Consider the following 19,124-nt stretch of genomic DNA (forward strand, 5'->3'; position numbering starts at 1 on the left):
GCTTCTGAGCATGGGGTCTGTCCTGGGATCGTGATTCATAGACTCAGAATCTCTCCACTGAAGAAAACAGAATTTCTCTCTCCCAGCAGAAAGTGGAAAGATCTCTTTCCTTTTACAAGATGACACCAGTCAACAATCCAGCATGAATATGGGAGGGCCACAGAAGTACCCAGCCCTGATGGTTTCTGGGGAGGAAGTCAACTTTCTTTAGGGGTGTGATCTTTTGTATATTGACAGTAATAGTGGCTGATGTCACACTCCTGAGTATATGAGTAGCATGGACTCCATGAGCTGTTAAAAGAATACATTAAGTCAGGAAGGGGAAGCTTTGGAAAGGGGGACTCAGAAGGAGGGAAGGCAAGGAGCACAGGTAATACAGATATTTAGAGCTGAGTTACTAATATCAATATTCTTAACCCTACAAGTTCTTTGTAAAAGATACTCCCAGTTCAGAGGGATTTTCTTTTCAGGCAATTTTCCTTCTTTGAATCACTTTTCATAGGTTGAAGCTTTATATTCTTATCAGTGTTGATAGTCTTGCTCTTTTAAGCATGTTCTGGTTTATTAGTTACTCCTTTTGAAATATAAGTACCACACACAGAGACAGACTCCACATGCCTGTGTTCTGACTGGCCCAGGAAGCAGAGCCACTAAAGACAGATTTGAGGTTAGGTCTTATATCTTCTTATAATTATAAAAACAAAACTGTCTCTCTGTCTCTGTCTCTGTCTCTGTCTCTGTCTCTGTCTCTCTCTCTCTCTCTTTCTCTCTCTCTCTCTGTGTGTGTGTGTGTGTGTGTGTGTGTGTGTGTGTGTGTGTTTGTGTGTGTGAATTTGCAGACTGGTCCAATTAGACAGGGCAACTTACAAGATTCAGTGATTAAAATAACTCTATCATCACAGAATTCCTTAAGGTTTCGTGCCCTTCAAGTGTCCTCTAGCATCACAGATCAGATACTGGGAGCCATCTTGCATCCATAACTTGAGACAGCAAGGTATTTGGTGAGAGCTGTCAGGCTGCTTGAGCTGAGTCAGTTGCTAGATTACAGCATCCTCTAGTGGTAAGAGTTCAGTTTCGAGGCAGGAATACTGGAATATCACCAGAAGTGGGTAACTAGGCAACTCTGCTTTCCTAGTGTATTTCTGATTTCCTTGGTTATTTCTGCCTCAGTGGCTGACCCGTTCCCCACTGGACTACAGATCCTGACACAGCCTCACCTGTGCTAGCTCTCTCTACCACCTTTCCATCTGAGACTTAATTTTTTTTTTTTTTTGATTCTCGGAATCTCAAGAAGCTCCCCTTTTTATTTTTAAGTAGTTGTAGTCATTTTCCCTCTTGAGAACATTTCCTCGTTTCTAATTTTATTTGACAATATTCTATTACATTATATCTATATTCTATTATTGAATATAGACATGGAGATCTTAGATCAGGGGGCTATTATCTAGAACTCCCATTGAAGAAAGACAAGGCGTAACCCACAAGAGGTGATTGTGGTTAAAAGAAGGCGCGCTCATTGTGGTTAAAGGAAGGTCAGCTAGATCTAAAAGAGCACCCTGGCAACTTGTCTGCTGGGCTGTTAGTCAAGCAAGTCTACTCCTCTAAGTTTCCTCACAGGACAAGAGTAACTCTGCAGAGATGTGGTGGCTCACATGTGAAACAATGTGCGGTACACAAAGCACTCACATTTATTTCCTTGGGTAAACGCCTGCTTTCTCCTTCTCAACTTAGTTCTTGGACATGGTGGCATAGGTCACCTTCTTCATCCTAACACAAACTCTATTCATTACACATGTTCATGCTCAACTGTGTGTTGTTGTCATCTGCAATGTCTGAGAGTGAAGAAGTAACTGGTAAAACTTAGTCTAGTCTGGGTCTTTTCCCTGTCCTCAATATATTCATCCACACCTTTGAACAGAAAGATTGGGAAGAACAAGGTATGTTCAGATGCATTTATTCAACAAGCCCACTTGCTAAACATTGTGTTAGCCTTACTAGACTTCAAAATCTTGACTTTCAGCAAGGCCCAGATTTTCGAATGAGGACAGGCTTTATGCGTTTCCTGTAGAAGAGATTTGAAAAGAAAAGAAATTGAGGGTCAGCTTGAAGATTACTGGCACATTTTTCTACCTTTCTTTGAAAGGGAGGCTTATGATTTATTCGCTTTTCTCTTTTTTTCTAATCCATTTATTGATTCATGTATTCATTGAACATCTGTTGCTTTTTATTATGTCCACACAAGATACAACAGAGTAGAAAAACTGTAGGTCATTTTTTCTTTACAGGCCTAATGGAGTATTACTGGGAACCCTTGAAATGAGTCTCAAATCCACCTGTTTCTTTTACTACTGATGGTGTACACTTAGTGACCAGGTGGGCATCTTGGCTGTTGTTCATGCTATGGCAGGGCTCTCTAACTGTTTAACATTTCAGCTTAGAAGATGAGGGCTTGACTCTGTCAGGCAATTTTGATTCCCGGAACACCAGCCAGGACCAAGGTCTTTTTCTTTAGATAACATTTTCTCTGCTGTTCCCACGTTACCTTGACCAAGCCAGTTTCTCTCAGAAAACCTAAATGTTCTTTCAGTTCTGAAATTGTTCTTAGTTACCAGATTGCTTCTAGAATTCTCTCTTTAGTCACTGTTTCCTTGACCATACTGGCATGAAAAAAATTTTCTATTTCTTTATTGTCTAAGAAGATGTGATAATTATCTATTTTCAGATACATTTTTAAGATCCATTGTTTCTTCATTTTAACATTAATGATAACTTACAATAGTGCCAGTTTCAACATTATGTACATAAGCCTGTAATCCACTGCTGTGCTGTTCACTTTGGTACACTCTGCTCATTAGGCACATTTAGGTGTTTAATCTTAAAAAATTAACAATATTTAAATGTCAGTGTCTCAGTGTACTATCTGCATTTAAGAGCCAATGACTACTAATCATATATTGGGCCATACCGACAGACAACTGTTCTAGCACCACAGAATATTTTGTTAGTCTTTGATTTTCTATAGAAAAGAGTTATTAACAGTTTCTCTAAGAAAGCACAAGAGGCATATAATGTCATGATTTAACAAATCTGGCAACTTCTGATAATTTTTTTACATTTATTTATTTATTATATGTACGTACACTATAACTGTCTTCAGACACCCCAGAAGAGGGCATCAGATCTCATTACAGATGGTTGTGAGCTACCATGTGGTTGCTGGGATTTGAACTCAGGACCTTTGGAAGAGCAGTCAGTGCTCTTAACCTCTGAGCTATCTCCCTAGCCCCCCAACTTCTGATAATTATGGGGCCCATCTTAAGAAAGCCCTGTTTGGTGTTTTCAGAGCATCACAAACCCCAATAGTTAGGATCAGATCCTGGCTCCGGTAATAGTGACAACATAGGTCATTTTTGGGCAACTTGCAAAATTTGAATATTAATTAAAATATGGTCATACCACTTCTCCCTTTTCTTTCTCCACACCCCCAAGTTCCCTCCATCTCAACTCTTCATCCTCCATCCTCTTTCAAATTGATAGCTTCGTTTTTCACTGTTTACTATTGTGTGTGTGTGTGTGTGTGTGTGTGTGTGTGTGTGCACCAATGTATAAATATAACCTGCTGAGTCCATTTTTGTTGTTTGTTTGGTCAAGTTAAAAAAAATATTATTAATTTTAGATCCCGACTGACTACAATTTCCATTCCCTCCTCTCCTCCAACACACTCCTCTCTGGTCCTCCCTATCTACTCCTCTTCCTCCATTTCTATTAAAAAGTAGATGCTAGCCATAATATACAGGTACTATATTACACTCCACAGACCCAAAGAAGCTAAACAAGAAAGACAGATCAAGAGAGGAAGCTTGAATCTCATTGAGAACAGAAATAAAATAGTCATAAGAGACAGGGAGAGGAGGGACCTAGGAGGGCGAGGGGATGGGGAGGAATAGGAGGATTCGGCATCAGATGTGCAGAACAGGAGAGATAACTAGCTGCCCATGAAAATGAATGGAAAACTGCCATTGATGGGGCATCTCCAGGACAAGACCTGTGATAAAGGAGGTGCCCAAGAATCAATGGGGGTGACCTTAGCTGTGACTCACTACATTGGGGATATGGAAACTGAAGAGGCTACCTCCTGTAGCCAGGCAGGAACCCCAACAGAGTGATAGAGACACCAATCCACCCATAAATCACTCAACCCAAATTTATCCTGTCTACAAAAATGCAGGCATGGGGAACGGAGCAGAGACTGAGGGAATGCACAACCAATAACTGGACCAACCTGAGACTCATCTCATGGGCAAGCACCAATCCCTGACACTATTAATGACTCTCTGCTATGCTTGCAGACAGAATCAAGTTGTCCTTCCTCTGAGAGGCTCCACCTGGCAGCTAACTTAGACAGATACAGACACCCACAGTCAAACAGTGGATGGAGCTTGGAGACACTTATGGAAGACTAGGAGGAAGGATTATGGCCCAAAGGAGATAGGAACTCCACAAGAAGACCAAAAAAAAATCAACTAACCAGGACACTTGGGACTCTCAGAGTCTGAATGACCAAACAAAAAACATACATGGGCTGGACTTAGGCTTTCCCGCAAATGTGTAGTAGATGTGTAGCTTGGTCTTCATGTGGTTCCCAAACAACTGGAGTGGGAGCGATCCCTAAAGCTGTTTGCTCTCTGTTGGTGGGATATGTTCTTCTAGGTGGGCTGCCTTGTCTTGCCTCAGTGGGATAGAAAGCACTGAGTCTTGAGGAGACTTTAAATGCTAGGGTCAAGGGATACCAGGGGCAGGCCCACTTACTCAGGGCAGAGGGGAGGGGGATGGGAGAAGGATTATAGGAGGGGGTGACTGGGGAGGGGACAGTTACAGGATGTAAAGTGACTAGGTATAAACCTTAATTAATCTAAAAATAAAAAATAAGATTAAAAAAAAAAACTGAGAAAGAGAAAAGGCAATGCTTCCCATGGATCACCAGCCAAACATGGGATAGCCCATTGCAGTAGGGGTAGACACCATTCTTGTATTGAGGCTGGACAAAGCAACTCAGTGTGAGAAAAAGAATCTCAGAAGCCAGCAAGAGAGTCAAAAACAGGCCCTGCTCTCACTGTTAGAACTCCACAAGAAGACCAAACTACACATCTGTAGCATGCAGAGGGCCTAGGTCGGTTGTATACAGACTCCCTTGGTTGGCAGTTCAGCCTCTGTGAGCCCTTATCAGCCCAGGTTAGTTGATTCTGTGGGGTTTTGTGTGGTGTCCTTGACCCCTCTGGCTTCTACAATCCTTTCTACCTCCTTTCCCCAAGCTCTAACTGAAGTTTGGCTGTGGGTCTGTGTCAGCATTTCTGACAGCAATTATGCTAGGCTCCTGTCTGCAAGTGGAGCAGAGTATCATTAGGAATCGTTTCATTGACCTTTTTTCCCAATCCTAGTTGATTCTTTCCTATGCCTCTGGACGATCTAGCCTCTGGGTCTTTGGTGTCAAGCTAGTATCAGGGCTGGACTCCCTGTTGGACTTTTAATGGGCAATAGAAACAAAGGTACTATAGAAACCTTAGAAAATCTCTTATTGTTGAGATATCCTAACTTATCTCTAAACCTAAGTGTTATTTCATAACACAGAGTGAAAAATTGTGCATATTCAGACAGTTAAATGTGCTTCTTACATCTACACATATTTGAAAGAACGCAAAGAACGAACTGCAACCAGTAGGTTCGAAGGTCAGAGGAGTGAGTGTTGAGCATTTCGCTCTTATTTTCCAAATGCTTCACTCCAAATAGAGGCCTTTGGACTTTAAACCCCACTCTTGGACATTTCACACGTCCCAAGGCTGTCATGGGGCCCTCCTGCTAACTGTAGATGGAAATAATGATGCTTGACCTTAATGTCAACAACGTGGGTCATGAGAAAATTAACAAGTGGTTTCAAACGCACTCTTTGGAAAACATTCACCTCAGCTATTGGCCCAGGTGGACAAGTGACTGCACAGACAAGTTTGGATTTCAGGTTTCTTCTGTCTGAGCCTGCAGCGTGGGAGAAACAAGCTTGTGCTGTCATGCCTGGCACCTTTTACACACTGGACACACACTTATCATGAAGCCGAGTGCCTACTGTTTGAAGTCTAAAATGTATACAATCCTAGATAAACTGAGAGACTTTTCTGAAGTCATGTAGAGCCATCCTAGAAGAGAGGATGGATCATAGAGGAGAGATCTATGCAGAGCAATAATGACAATTTATAGTCCCTTGAGCCTGAGCTGAAGTCGTTAACATAGAGTCAATTCTAGAAAATCTAAGTGTTTTCTGTCACTTTGGGGGTCTCTGTTGTTTGTTTGAAATTCAGAGCCTCATTTAAATGGCATCCTTTTCATTAAGACTTTCTTGGGCCTTTCAGTTAGAGGATATTACAATCTTTGTTTTGGTCATGTAACACTTTATTTATGCTCTGTTGGTAATTGCCACAATGTATAAGAAGCCCACACATGTGCTCATGAGTATTTTGTTGTTTGTTTGTACTTTGTAACAGCCCCATGGGAAACAGGGAAAGCTTACCATAATGACTGGCATATATCAACTATTCAGTCATATTGTAAGAGAAAAATAGAGACACATCTGTTTGTCCCAGTGTTCTGAGTCTGATTCCTGCTCCCCAGCATTAAACAGTTCAGAAAATTAAACTTTATTCAGGCTAGCTCTCATAAACCATGAATACAAATGTTATAAAATACATGTTTATTTACTAAAAACTATATAAATCATACTTGCTAATTTAGGAGTGCATTTGAAAATGAAATTTCTGCTATTATCAAGAACTGATCTGTTTTATGCTTTTTGAGATTAAAAGCATTTTGTATGTATAGGCTTCGGTCCCTCTTAGAAATGGGATCAAAATACCCATGGTAGGAAATACAGAGACAAAGTTTGTGGCAGAAACTGAAGGAGAGGCCTCCAGTGGCTGTCCCACCTAGGGATCTATCCCATATACAGTTACCCAACCCAAACACTATTATGGATGCCAGTAAGTGCTTACTGACAGGAGTCTGATATTGCTGACTCCTGAGAGGTTCTGCCAGTGCCTGACTAATACAGAAGTGGATGCTCACAGCTATCCATTGGACAGAGCACACAGTCCCCAATGGAGGAGCTAGAGAAAGAACCCAAGGAAGGGGTTTGCAGCACCATAGGAGAAACAAAAGTATGAACCAACCTGTACCCCCAGAACTCCCAGGGTCTAAACCACCAACCAAAGAGTACACATGTAAGGATCCATGGCTCCAGCTGCATATGTATAGCCTTTTGGGACATCAATGAGAGGAGAGGCCCTTGGTCTCATGAAGGCTTGATGCCCCAGTGTAGGGGAATGCCAGGACAGAGAAGTGAGAGTGGGTGGGTTAGTGAGCAGGAAGAGGGGGGAGGGGATGGAGAGGTTTCGGAGGGGATAAAATTTGCAATGTAAATAAAGAAAATATCTAATTAAAAATATACAAATTGAAAAATTATTATAATAAATGGATTTTTGTTAACTAAAAAAAAAAGAAAATCTAAAATATCAGTGTATTGCTTTAAAAAATGGGGCTTTTATCATCCTAGAAATTTTAAATCATATCATACCTAATTTATGAAAAAGAAAGTTCCATTTATTGACCTAGCCTTTAAGACAATAATGCATGTGAAATTCTAATGACAAATAACTTAAAATTAAACTTTATCCTCACCTGTTTTCAAAGCACAGAACGCATTCACTGGAATAAGTAATTCCATCGGTTCCACACACAGGGTCATAAACCTTGGAACATCCCACCGTTGTATCATAGCAATTAGCCTAAACACAGAATCAAGGAGTCATTTTCCATCATTTCTCAATGTTTGGTTTTATAATAAAATATTAAGACTGTTTTAAGTTGTTTTGCAGTTAAGATAATGACACTGGATATTGTACAAGAAAACAACAACCATGATAGAAATAAATCTGCCCTGAAATCAGAAAAGTTAAAGTCATATTATGAGCCCTTTCCTAGTTATGTGACATCATGGGTCTACTCATTCCTTCCTTGATTTCAGTGAATTCATCTGCAAGTTAGGAAAAATGTTCATTCCCCCCTTAAGGCATGATGCTGCAGTGAGCTTCAATAAGAAGAGGAAGATAGCACCAGCTGCTAACAGGATAGTCTTCCTAGATGGCATCTGTGCTTGGAGTTCTTGGCTTGTGTTTTCCAGTTAGAGCTGATTCTCATTAAGAACCTCTTACAGGTCCTATTTTTTACATATGGTTCTACTGGAAAAGTCTCACCCTTTAATCAAAACTGTCAGTTATCCGTTTATTGATCTATCCTTGAAAGACCTTGTAAAGTTATCATTACACTCTTCTTCAAGGGAGGATTCGATTCACCAAGTGACACATTGACTTAAAGTCACCTATCTAGTGATCCTTGGTTCTCAGTTCCTGGGCGTCACCGCATCACCTCTTCATTGTAGGACATCACCCTTGTTTTGTTAACTTTTATTCTTCGTTGATCAATACTTGGAGAACTAGATTTGGCTTCTAATGGTGCCAGATTTTTTTCAGTAATGCTTTACCAAATATGTAATGATTTATTCACTGTAAGCTTCAGGTTCATCATCTAGCAGACACCTGAGTTCAGGTGTCTCCTAGGTATGTGTATGTGATGAGATGAGGGTCATTTCTTCCTCTAATCTACTTTGGCAATCAGAAGTAGTGAAAGCCAACATGATCAAGTCAGGAGCGAGGACTACTTGGAATGAACACACGAGCTTCTATTTAAACTACTTGTCCCACCAGGCAACCCTAGTGTATGTATAAAAATCTCTTTTACAACAGGAGTAGGCAAATACAGGGGCATCAGTGGGCTGGTCTTTCAAGATAGTACCATACAGATTGGGGAAGTACTATGAATCCTGCCTTTAGCAGCTGAGGTTCCCTACCAGTTAAACCCCCAATCCTGACTTGAATTACCAAAAACCTAACTGCTAGAGTATATGTTACCCCTGCCCCTTTTCTGTCAAGGTCTTACTGTTTAGTCCAAACTGACCTCAAACCTGGTTCATAACCCAGGCTCCCAAGTGCTTCAGATTGCAAATATATACAGCCATGCATGCTCAGATCCTGGCTATACTTTTACTGGATCAAACAATTTCAGTCTGTATAGGAAATTAAAAAAATTAAGAAATTATAAAGTAGCTGGGTGGCAGTGGTGGCCTTTAATCCCAGCATTTGGGAGATCTCTGGAAGTTTGAGGGTAGCCTTGTCTATAGGATGAGTCCCCAGAGAAGGAGGACTACACAGAGAAATCATCTCTCAACCCCTCCCAATGAGATTATAAATTATAATAAATTATAAAATTCTCTTTACCTGTTTTCCGATCACCTTAGCTGTAGTGTTACCTAGGAAACATAAATCAAACATCAACCTGGATCCCAAATAAAGAAGCCAGATCTATTGTTATTTGTTAAAGAATATGGTTTTCATATGATGCCTCTGCTTGCACTGTCTACTTCCCAACTCTTTTATTTACATGGACTTTCAAGGACACCAGATGAGTTTTCTTCACTGCAAAGGTTTTGAAAAGAATTAAGTAAAATGTTGACCATTACTGAGTATTTTGATTTGGCATTTTGGGAAATTTGACCTACTTCCTTGAGAACAGAAATTATCCACTCAGAATTTGGTATGTGTAAGCACTCCTAATTATTCAGATACCTTTGGCATGTCCATTAATGATCCTTCTGTATCCAATAGAATTTTCATCTCACAGTCAATGAATTATAAATATCTGTACCTCAGGGTATTGGTGGAAGTATGGGAAATAGCCATCAGGTCTTCTGATGTAATTAAGTTCCTTTTGTAAACAATGTTAAAAATAGGACTTTTCTGACGACTCATCACCAGTTTTCAAAGAGCTTTTTCCCACAAGTTCATTACAGCAACTGACCCTATTTTAAACCTGTATTTCATGTATTTACATAGTTCAGAAAGACTCAATTTGTTCTTCAGAAAACAAGTTTTGCAGATGTCAATGCATATGATACAAATACACATTTGTAAAAACAATTTAAGAAAATCGAACTTCAAAGAGAGCAAGAAAGTACATGGCAGGGTTTGGCAGAAGGAATGATAAAGGGAAATGATGTAATTATATTATAATGTAAAAAAGGGATTTTTTCTTAAAAGTAGATGGTAACTGTGAATGTGAATGAGTTTGCCTAGGAAGGAACTAATCTGATAGACCCCAAAGTAGAAATGTCTCCAAAACTTAATTTTCAGTCAGTGATCTCTGAGGGAAAAGAAAGATCTTTGGAACTCATCAATGAAGATGCAGCATTTGGGGGTCCCCTTGGATCCAGAACGTAAATGAGGCTAGGAGCTCACTACAGGCATTTAGTTGTATTAATTATTAGGCATGAGGTGGGACAAAGGGACTCTTGCTTCCATAAATATTTATCTGAAACAATAAGCAGTATTCTTCCACTTAGTGAAGCACAGCTTCGGCTCTTGTCAAAATCTCTGCCCAATGAGTGACCAAGGTGAAAATATTAATTAATGTCACTTACAAAAGCCAAACTGACCTCAAGACTCAGAGTCATCTCCCAACATTCTCACGGCAAGTATGGGGATTCTTTCCTATGTTCAAAGAGGACGTTTGTCTCTAAACATTTAACAGATCAAATATAAAACTTTTAATCACTAAAACTCTTCTGCAAACTAAGGGGCAGTCATTGTTATCAATGGTTATCAGAAGTTGAATTTTGTAAGTCAGCATTGGATTTCCATAGTCCAGTAGCCATTTCTACAGTTAGGAGGGTAGTTTAGATCAAAACTCTTTCTTTGTCACCACATCCCTAATGAAGTAACAGCCTTGTCTTTAGCACAAGCCATGACTATCTCTGGGACATCTTACCGGAGCTGCTTTCCTCCTTTGTGTTAGCAATAACCATTCCCCCACCCCGTAATCTGCACCAGAAACCTTTCTGTTATTCAACTCATTGGCATAGTTAGCTAGACTATCTAAATTTACAAGATGTATAAATTGACAGGCAGAATTTTATTTATTTATTTTTATTTTTATTTATTTATTTATTTATTTTTACTAATTTCTGAAGAATATGCAAGCACACCTACCTGCTAAACTGAGCAGGGCCAAGGCACTGAGAAGAAAGATAATAGCCACCTTCATGGTTGCAGATCTGGGTGCAAAAGTCAGAAGAACCATACAACGAGCTTCTCTTCAGAAACTGAGGAGTGGTCATATAGGCAGATGGTAATATAGGCTCCACCCACTGTGCCCTATAATAAGTATCTTGGGTTATTGATTGACTTGTGTGGCCTCCAGGCTGGGGAAAATGTTACTTAGGTAGGAAAAAAAGCAAAAAAGATTGGACCCAAATTCTGCCAGGAAAAGCAAATTAGCTGCATTCCTGATATCTTCTTTTGGGAACGCTTCCTCCCTTCCTGAGCTGTGGTTTTCTTATCTGTTTCAGGAAGTCAAAGGTCTCCTTTGTCTCCTCTGTAGTTCTAAATGGATGAGCAGACGTGCAGAACTCAGACACGCTTTCCATTCTTCTCTTTCTCCTCCTATTCTTCCATCCCTATTCTCGTCCTCCCCCAGTTCTCTCTTTATCTGCTGGGCATTCCTTAAGTCCTGATAGGCTGGTGCCAGGGTGGGGTACAAGATAAGGGGAGTTCAGTTCTGTCTCCTGTATCCTGGGGCTGTGTGTACTAACCAGATTAGCTGCATGCCTCTAGAAAATTGGTTCATTTTCCTATTGCCTGAATTTACGCATTAGAAAATTAAAATAATGGTAACAAATAACCCAAAGGATAGATCCTTTATTAACCAGTGTGTACTGAGTATCTACCAAGCCTGGTAGCTACTTTCTTTTCATGTTTCTGCCTGTCTTGTCAGTAGAAAAATCCCATCACTTTGTTTCAGACTATCTTTTCCAGGGTGTTTGTATAACAAACAGTCTTGACAAATGAAATAATGTCTCCCTTTGTCACACAGGGTAAGTTGTTTTCGTTTTGTTTTTCTGTCTAGAACAGTAAAGACACATTTCCCAGCAACACTCGGGTGAGGTTACTGCCCTCTTAAAACAACTAGGAACTTAAAAAAAAGTTTGATGTTCTTTTCTAACAGCACATCACAATTTTTGTTTAGAAGTCATATGGTCTTCCCTACATCATCTTTGGGAAATTAGCATTTGATACAAATATTGACACGTTAGTCATTGTTACAAGATAATCAAATCACTTGCCTGAACTTGGTGTCTGGCTTTTGTCAACATCCCCCAAATGGTGGCTGGCTAAAGGGTTAGTTAACCAGTAGGGTAAATTCTCAGAGCTTCTCCAAGTCTTCAGAACTGTTAAACACTAGTCATGTTTTGGAATTTATCAGTAATATACAAAGAAAATGGGTATCTATGATTCATGAAGCTTGCATGCATTTTAGGTGATGAGAAAGACAATAGATGACACTTAAAAGGCTATAAAAATATTCATATGACAAATTAATGGAGAAAAGTAGAGAGACATTATAACAGAAGGTGGGGATACTCATGACAAAGTGGTTAGAAAAGGCATCGATGAGTAGCGGTCATCCAAATAGAAGGAACTGAGAATCACACTATGGGCATAGCTATGAATGTCCACTCCACTCAGAATGTCCAGAGCCAGGATCTAAGGGAAGAAGGAGCTGATGTGGTTGACATATATCAAACATGACAGTCCACCTGGAGGAAAGTGAGGAAGAGAAAACTGGGTAATGATATGAAAGAAACAGGAAGGCCCTGAGTCTTGAGAGGACATGAGGGATGTGAGGGGATTGTTCTTTATCAATAGAAAAACTTGAGGGATATGAAGTTTGGTATCTTCCCCAGGATATTTTATAGGCATCGCAAATATGGCATACCCTGTCCTATTGTTTTAATCACTTAGCAACTTTAAGTATACTTTTCTTAAATTTTCTCACTGTTTCCGTTTTATTTCAAAGTTATTGCTCAAACCAAAGCCATGTTATTCACCTTGATGATACCCTTACCAATCACTGTCATCCCCCCAATCCCTTGGCTCTGTCTCCAAAATGTATACATGCTTCCACTCATGTTCACAGTTGCATCCTAGATGACAGTATGTCTTCCACTTTGGCTTGCCATTGATTCCTCCAGGTATTTCCCCACTGTCTCTTGTCTTCACAGCTCTAACCTTGGAATGATCTCTCTAGACTACGACTCGACCACACTTCCTCCAGTTTGTTGTTCTTCAAGGTCCTTGGGAAGGATTTAGACTGCTGCCTCCTCCTCTTGCTTTATCTCTGGCCAGCATCCCTCTTAATCTCTCAGCCATGTTGGTCACTTCTTATTCTCCCTGGGAAAGAAGCAAAATATAAAGCCTTCAACCTTTGAGACATGGCAATAAAAATTTTCTCAGTTACATTCAGCTTTCCGGTTGTAATATTTCATGGTACTCTTTATGTCACTTAAAATAATTTTAATTTTGTGGACTTAAGAGATGGTCCAGAATTCATGAGTATATGTTGCTCTTTCAAAAGACCCACGTTCAATTTCCAGAACCTAATTTACCTCCTCATAACCATCTGTAACTTAGTTCTAGTGAGTCTGAAGTTTTCAGGCCTCTGCATGCATCAGGCATGTGCATGGAGTTCAGACATGCACTCATAGGCAAAAAGACCCTCATATACATAACAATTTTAAAAATAATTTTAAATCTGTAGATAGATGAGATCTTTTTATTTTGGGGGGACAAATTTTGTTGTTGTACTTAGTACCTCGCAAAGTACCTGCAAAATGTTAGATATTAAATAATATTTGCTGAAACATTTAGTAAAATGTAAATATCCTGATTTCCCCAAAGATCAAAGGTTATATCTTGATCATTTATGAGTTTTTCATTCTTTCCCGTATGGTATTCTATTCTTGATTCATTTATCAGTTTATTTATTCAAGTCTTGATATAATAAAAAGTACTCATTGTTTTCTTCTGTCTGCAAATTCTCATGTACATGTTTGAGACATGGCTATGTTTTCTACCACCACGAAGAATTGGTTGAATCAGCAACATTCTTGTTTTTTACCTAATCTCATCAGCTATGTAGTAATAATATTGTAGGTAAGAAAGTTTCAGCAGCCACTTATGTTAAGGAGAGTTCATACATTGATCAGGTAACTTCTTTTGTTCCAACAATGAAAGGGACAATCTCAGCGTGGGATAGGGCATTGTCTGGGAGCTTGTCCTAGGCATACTTTAAGCAATACTAGCAGCCATTACAGCATTCTCATTTAGGTTTGCAGATTCTAGAGTCTGGACAGTGATTTGAGCACTCACTGACTCTGACTCTGGGGTGGGAGAATCATGTTATAAAGAATAGCTAAGCAAAATCATGAAGACAGAAAAGTAAATGCCACGATGATGGCAACTTCACACTTTTGATTCTGTGTGGCCTCAAAATTCATTAGTCCTCACCTGTGTCTTGGGAAACACTTCACTGTAGTGTGAATTCCAAGTAATTTTGTGATTCGGAACGTTAATGTGGAAGTTAGTTCTGGTAAGAAACTGGCCACAGCATTGGGAAAAGAATGGCCTTTTAAGTGTCATATATTGAAAGCAGCAAAGAAAGCCCCTGAAGAAGAGAGGCCTGGTTTCATGACTCAGTTTACTATTTTATCTATGAGGTGACACTATTTCCTCAGAGACAAGTGTATACATTAAAATGTATTTGTTTGATAAGAGAATAAACTTAGAAGGTGTACATAAATATTGCATAGAGATATTTGCTCTGGAATTACAAATGCTAGTTGGTAACAATATGATCCCTCTTTCATGGGTTGAAGCAATGGAGAATATACTTAAAATTTTCCTATGCTCAATGTCTGGAGGATGGAGCAGACTTTGTATGGAACAACGCTGATATTCCTGTGTTCAGCTCTTGGTCATGTTTAGAATGTTGACATTGCCTAACCTTGTGAACCTCTCTTCCCCTTCTTTACTTCTCTGTGTACACTGGGAGCTCAAGCAAACACATGACCTACTCCCCTCTGAGGTAAGGACTGATTATGTACGTGACAAAGAATGATGACAACCCTTAGGAGAACTGTCTTAATGGATGCTGACAAAACTTGCTGGAATGAGGATGTGGGAAAAGCACCTGTTGATTTTCACATCCTGTACCAAGGTTTACCTTGGAAAGAAAAGGAAGTCGTCAAGCCTAAGATGTTTGCTCTTGATAGCTGAGTCTTTCTGATGCTTGTCTTTTGAGATAGGGGCTCCTGTAACACAACCTGGCCCCATACTATATAGCTAAGACAGATCTTGAACTACTTATCCTCCTGCTTCTACTTCTTGAATGCAGGGATTAACATGTGACTTCACATCCTGATTGACTCAGTTGCATCTTAGCAGCATTCTTAGTTTATTATTGTTATTATTAATTATTATTATTATTATTTTCAAGGAACGTTCTCTCTCTCTCTCTCTCTGTCTCTCTCTCTCTCATATTGTATGTGTATGAATGCATGAATGCCCATGCATACACCTGTAGAAGTCAGAAGAGAAATTGAGGTGCCTTTACTCTATCACTATGTGCCCTGCAGTGCCACCGTTTACATCTAGGCTGACTGGCCAGTACACTCCAGCAATCATCCTGCCTCTGCCCCCAACATCAGTGCTGGACCTTATAAGCCTGTGTAATCACCCTACTTCTTAAAAAGCTTATATGGAGTTCCTTTTTTTTTTTATTCTTCAATTTATTTCTTGTTCACTGTCTCCTCCCAGTCATCCCCTCCTACAATCTTTTCCCCATCCTCATCCCTTTAATCTCTGAGTGAGTGAGCTCCCCCATCCTGGGCATTCTTCTACTCTGTCATATCAAGACTGTGAGGCTAAATGAATCCTCTCCCACTGAGGCCATACAGGGCAGCCCAGCTCGATGAACATATCCCACGTATAGGCAACAGCTTTTGGGATAGTTCTTACTCCAGTTGTTTGGGACCCACATGAAGACCAAGCTGCACATCTGCTACATATGTGCAGGGAGGCCTAGGTCCAGCCCATGTATGTTCTTTAGTTGGTGGTTCAGACTCTCAGAGCCCCAAGGGTCCAGGTTAGTTGGCTCAGTTGGTCTTCTGGTGGAGTTCCTATCTCCTTTGGGCCACAGTCCTTCCTCCTAGTCTTCCATAAGAGTCTCCAAGCTCCATCCACTGTTTGGCTGTGGGTGTCTGCCTCTGTCTGAGTTCAACTTTCAGGTGGAACCTCTCAGAGGACAGCCATGCTAGATTCCTGTCTGTAAGCATAACAGAGTGAGATTAATAGTGTCAGGAATTGGTGCTTGCGCATGGGATGGGTCTCAGGTTGGGCTGCCCATTGGTTGGCTATTCCCATAGATATGTGGGTAAATATCCTTCATACTCCATCTCTTCATTTTTTTGTAGACAGGATAAATTTTGAATCAAAATGTTTATGGGTGGGTTGGTGTACTAATTGCTCCACTGGACACCTCACTGTTTTATGTAGGTAATGAGGATCTGATCTCATATTTGTGAGATGCATTCCCATGCCCTTTGAGCCATATCCCTGACCCCATCATTGTTCTTTTCCTTTGTTCCTTTGTTATCATCACGTTTTATTAGTGTGGAATTAGCTAAATGGGACAACATAAACATATAATGAGAATTAAAGCAGAGTTTGTTCACATGTCTAACAAACAGGCATGGTAGTGGTACAAACCAACAGTTTTCCTTAAGTGGCACTTTCTTTTGTTCCACTGCTTTCTTTGGAACTAGACCCACAGATTTTTATTGGACCTATCTTCTAAAGTTTGGAAGGATATTTGTGGTACTTGATTGAATACGTAATGGTTTTCTCACTCCCTGGATTCTCACAACAGTATATAAATTTATTGCTCTGTGATATTTATATCATCTACATTATTCTCATCATCCTTAAAATATAACTTTTACTGCTGAAGCATGAAAAACTCTGTGCTACTTTATTTTCATATCTTAACTACTGTGGCACTTTTATTCCCAGATTATTAAGAAGGGAATGGAGGCACAAAGATTTCAATTCTCTCATTTCTAGGCACAGAGATCCAACTGAACTTATATAAAATTGAGCTTAATGACATGATCAGAACACTGGCTTAGACTTTAGGAACCAAATTTTCAATTTTTGCATTATCATTGACAATGGACTGATTTTTTCTTTATATTGTTTTTACCTTTACATGTATGGTTGCTTTGCCTGCCGGTATGTATGTAAGTGCCTTTTATATATAAAAGCCAGAAGAGACAGCCAAATCTCCGGGGTCTGCAGTTCCGGACAGCTCCGAGCTGCCATGTGGGTGATAGGAATTAAACTGTCATCTGCAAGAGCAATAAGTGTTCTTACTAACTGAGGCATCTTTCCAGCTCCAAACTGCCCATTGTCTTAAAGGTTCACATTATTCTGCCATTATCAGTTTCCTAAATACATCTATTATAATCACCTTCTAAGGAGATGCTTACATTTCACAGGCTCCATGATACACTCTGAAGAGAACAGTTTTTCATAATGAGTCACGTTTAGCAATATTTTCATTTACTTTTATTTTTGATTTACTGTATTCTCTTTGTTAAACAGTTTACTCACCATAAGGGGATCAGTTGATTATGGTGGATGTTGTCAAATAGAAGTTACAATTGAACTTTTTAAAAAACACGGATTGGGGGATCATTTTTCAATGACTGAAATTACAACTTTCCTCCAAATGCAACGCAGTGTGACTTTTGCTGGAAGCCATATGGGCATGTATGTGTGGATGAATATTCTCCACCTTTGCCAAGAGGCTGGGAAGTAGTGTTCACCAGGAAGAAAGGGAATTAATGGCCCCTGCAGCCATCTACTTCTGGGGCATCCATCACTAAGCCAGCTTCCTCTGACTCAGATGTCCTGATTGGGATCCAGTAACATCCTGGTACATAGGAAATGAAAGTCCTTGAAAGGGAGATGGATTGTCAAAGGGAGAATCTCTAAGCTGGTGGTAATGGTCTTTTAAGTTGCTGGTCTTCAGTGGTTAGACTGGAAATAAATCAACAGCAGACAGGAAGTTATAAGGAACCATAGCCACTGTCACTAATAGTAAAGTTACAGGTGACCCATGGTAGGGGTTTTAAACTGGACCAAAGTTAACCAAGCCAAAAGGAAACTTAACAGGAACAGATGTTGTTAATGATTCATTCCTGACTTAAAGCTAACTAAACTAGAAGATCACAGGACATAGGCTAAATATATTTTCCTTGGTTGGTCCCAAATTGTGGGGTACCATTTTCATACCCAAGGCCCATGTCATCCATGGAGGAGAATAGTTTTCCTCCCATTCACTAGAAAAAAAAAAAAAAAAAAAAAAAAAAGGAAAAGCATACTTTGAGTTCCTGGGTCTCTCTTGTTCCCAGCTTGTTGGAGCAGATAGCTTTTTACTTGTGTTCTACTAAATCCGTAATCTTTTTTCCTTCTTTCTCTTCTTTTACCTACTTTCCCCCAATACTGGCCAAATATCTAAGTTTGTTTGCCCTATCACTCCAGGTATTCTGTCTCCTGGATAACTGGACCCCACAGCTGCATCGAGGAGGTCTAATGCTTAGCCTGTCTGATTTCTAGAACTCCCCTTCCTTTCCCCATTTTCCCTTCCTCCTGGCAGCTACCTAGAACTACACTTCCCTTAGTTCTCAATAAAATTATCACCATCTTTCTTTTTGAGGGTGTTTTAAACTTTTTAAATCTACAGATCTAACTAGCTGCTAATGGGCCTGCATCCTCTTGTGGACAATACCACAAAGACCTTATGTTCCTGGGACTTTATGTTTATATAATACCTGCTGGCTCTTCTCTCACCATCTTGTTCCTCACAAATGCTCCACCTTTGTTAATATCATAATATCATGCACATCAAGTGGCAGTTATCCTTCTACTATGTCTTTCTTTGCTACTGCAGGTATGTCTTTGATTGCTAAAGCACATGGGAGACATACCCAAACCTATCCCTTGGAGAAGTTGAACTTTTCTAAACGTTTTAACTTGAGTTGAATCCCCAACGCCACCTTTTTTTTTTTT

General features: G+C 39.8%; 1 protein-coding gene and 1 long non-coding RNA gene across 3 annotated transcripts in view; both read right to left on the minus strand.

Annotated features, from left to right (window-relative positions):
* Nucleotides 1-11,436, minus strand: part of Spink1 (serine peptidase inhibitor Kazal type 1) — a 47,504-nt gene extending 36,068 nt beyond the window's left edge. Inside the window, exons 1-4 of one of the 2 annotated variants that reach the window (XM_031365602.1) lie at nt 11,145-11,287; nt 9,378-9,409; nt 7,723-7,829; nt 1,939-2,062 (exon numbers count right to left, since the gene is read on the minus strand). In XM_031365602.1, coding sequence (XP_031221462.1) covers nt 2,017-2,062; nt 7,723-7,829; nt 9,378-9,409; nt 11,145-11,235 — 276 coding nt within the window. In that variant the 5' untranslated portion in view covers nt 11,236-11,287 and the 3' untranslated portion in view covers nt 1,939-2,016. Of the gene's footprint in view, nt 1-1,938; nt 2,063-7,722; nt 7,830-9,377; nt 9,410-11,144 lie in introns of those variants that run through there. The other variant, XM_031365600.1, reaches the window with a different exon arrangement.
* A 1,534-nt stretch (nt 11,437-12,970) lies between these two features.
* LOC116087116 overlaps nt 12,971-19,124 on the minus strand; it is a 7,434-nt gene continuing 1,280 nt past the window's right edge. The window contains exons 2-3 of the long non-coding RNA XR_004117255.1: nt 17,254-17,398; nt 12,971-13,385 (exon numbers count right to left, since the gene is read on the minus strand). This is a non-coding gene — a long non-coding RNA (uncharacterized LOC116087116). The remainder of the gene's footprint in view (nt 13,386-17,253; nt 17,399-19,124) is intronic.

This window comes from Mastomys coucha, unplaced genomic scaffold, assembly GCF_008632895.1.
Source record: "Mastomys coucha isolate ucsf_1 unplaced genomic scaffold, UCSF_Mcou_1 pScaffold13, whole genome shotgun sequence".
Lineage (NCBI taxonomy): Eukaryota > Metazoa > Chordata > Mammalia > Rodentia > Muridae > Mastomys > Mastomys coucha.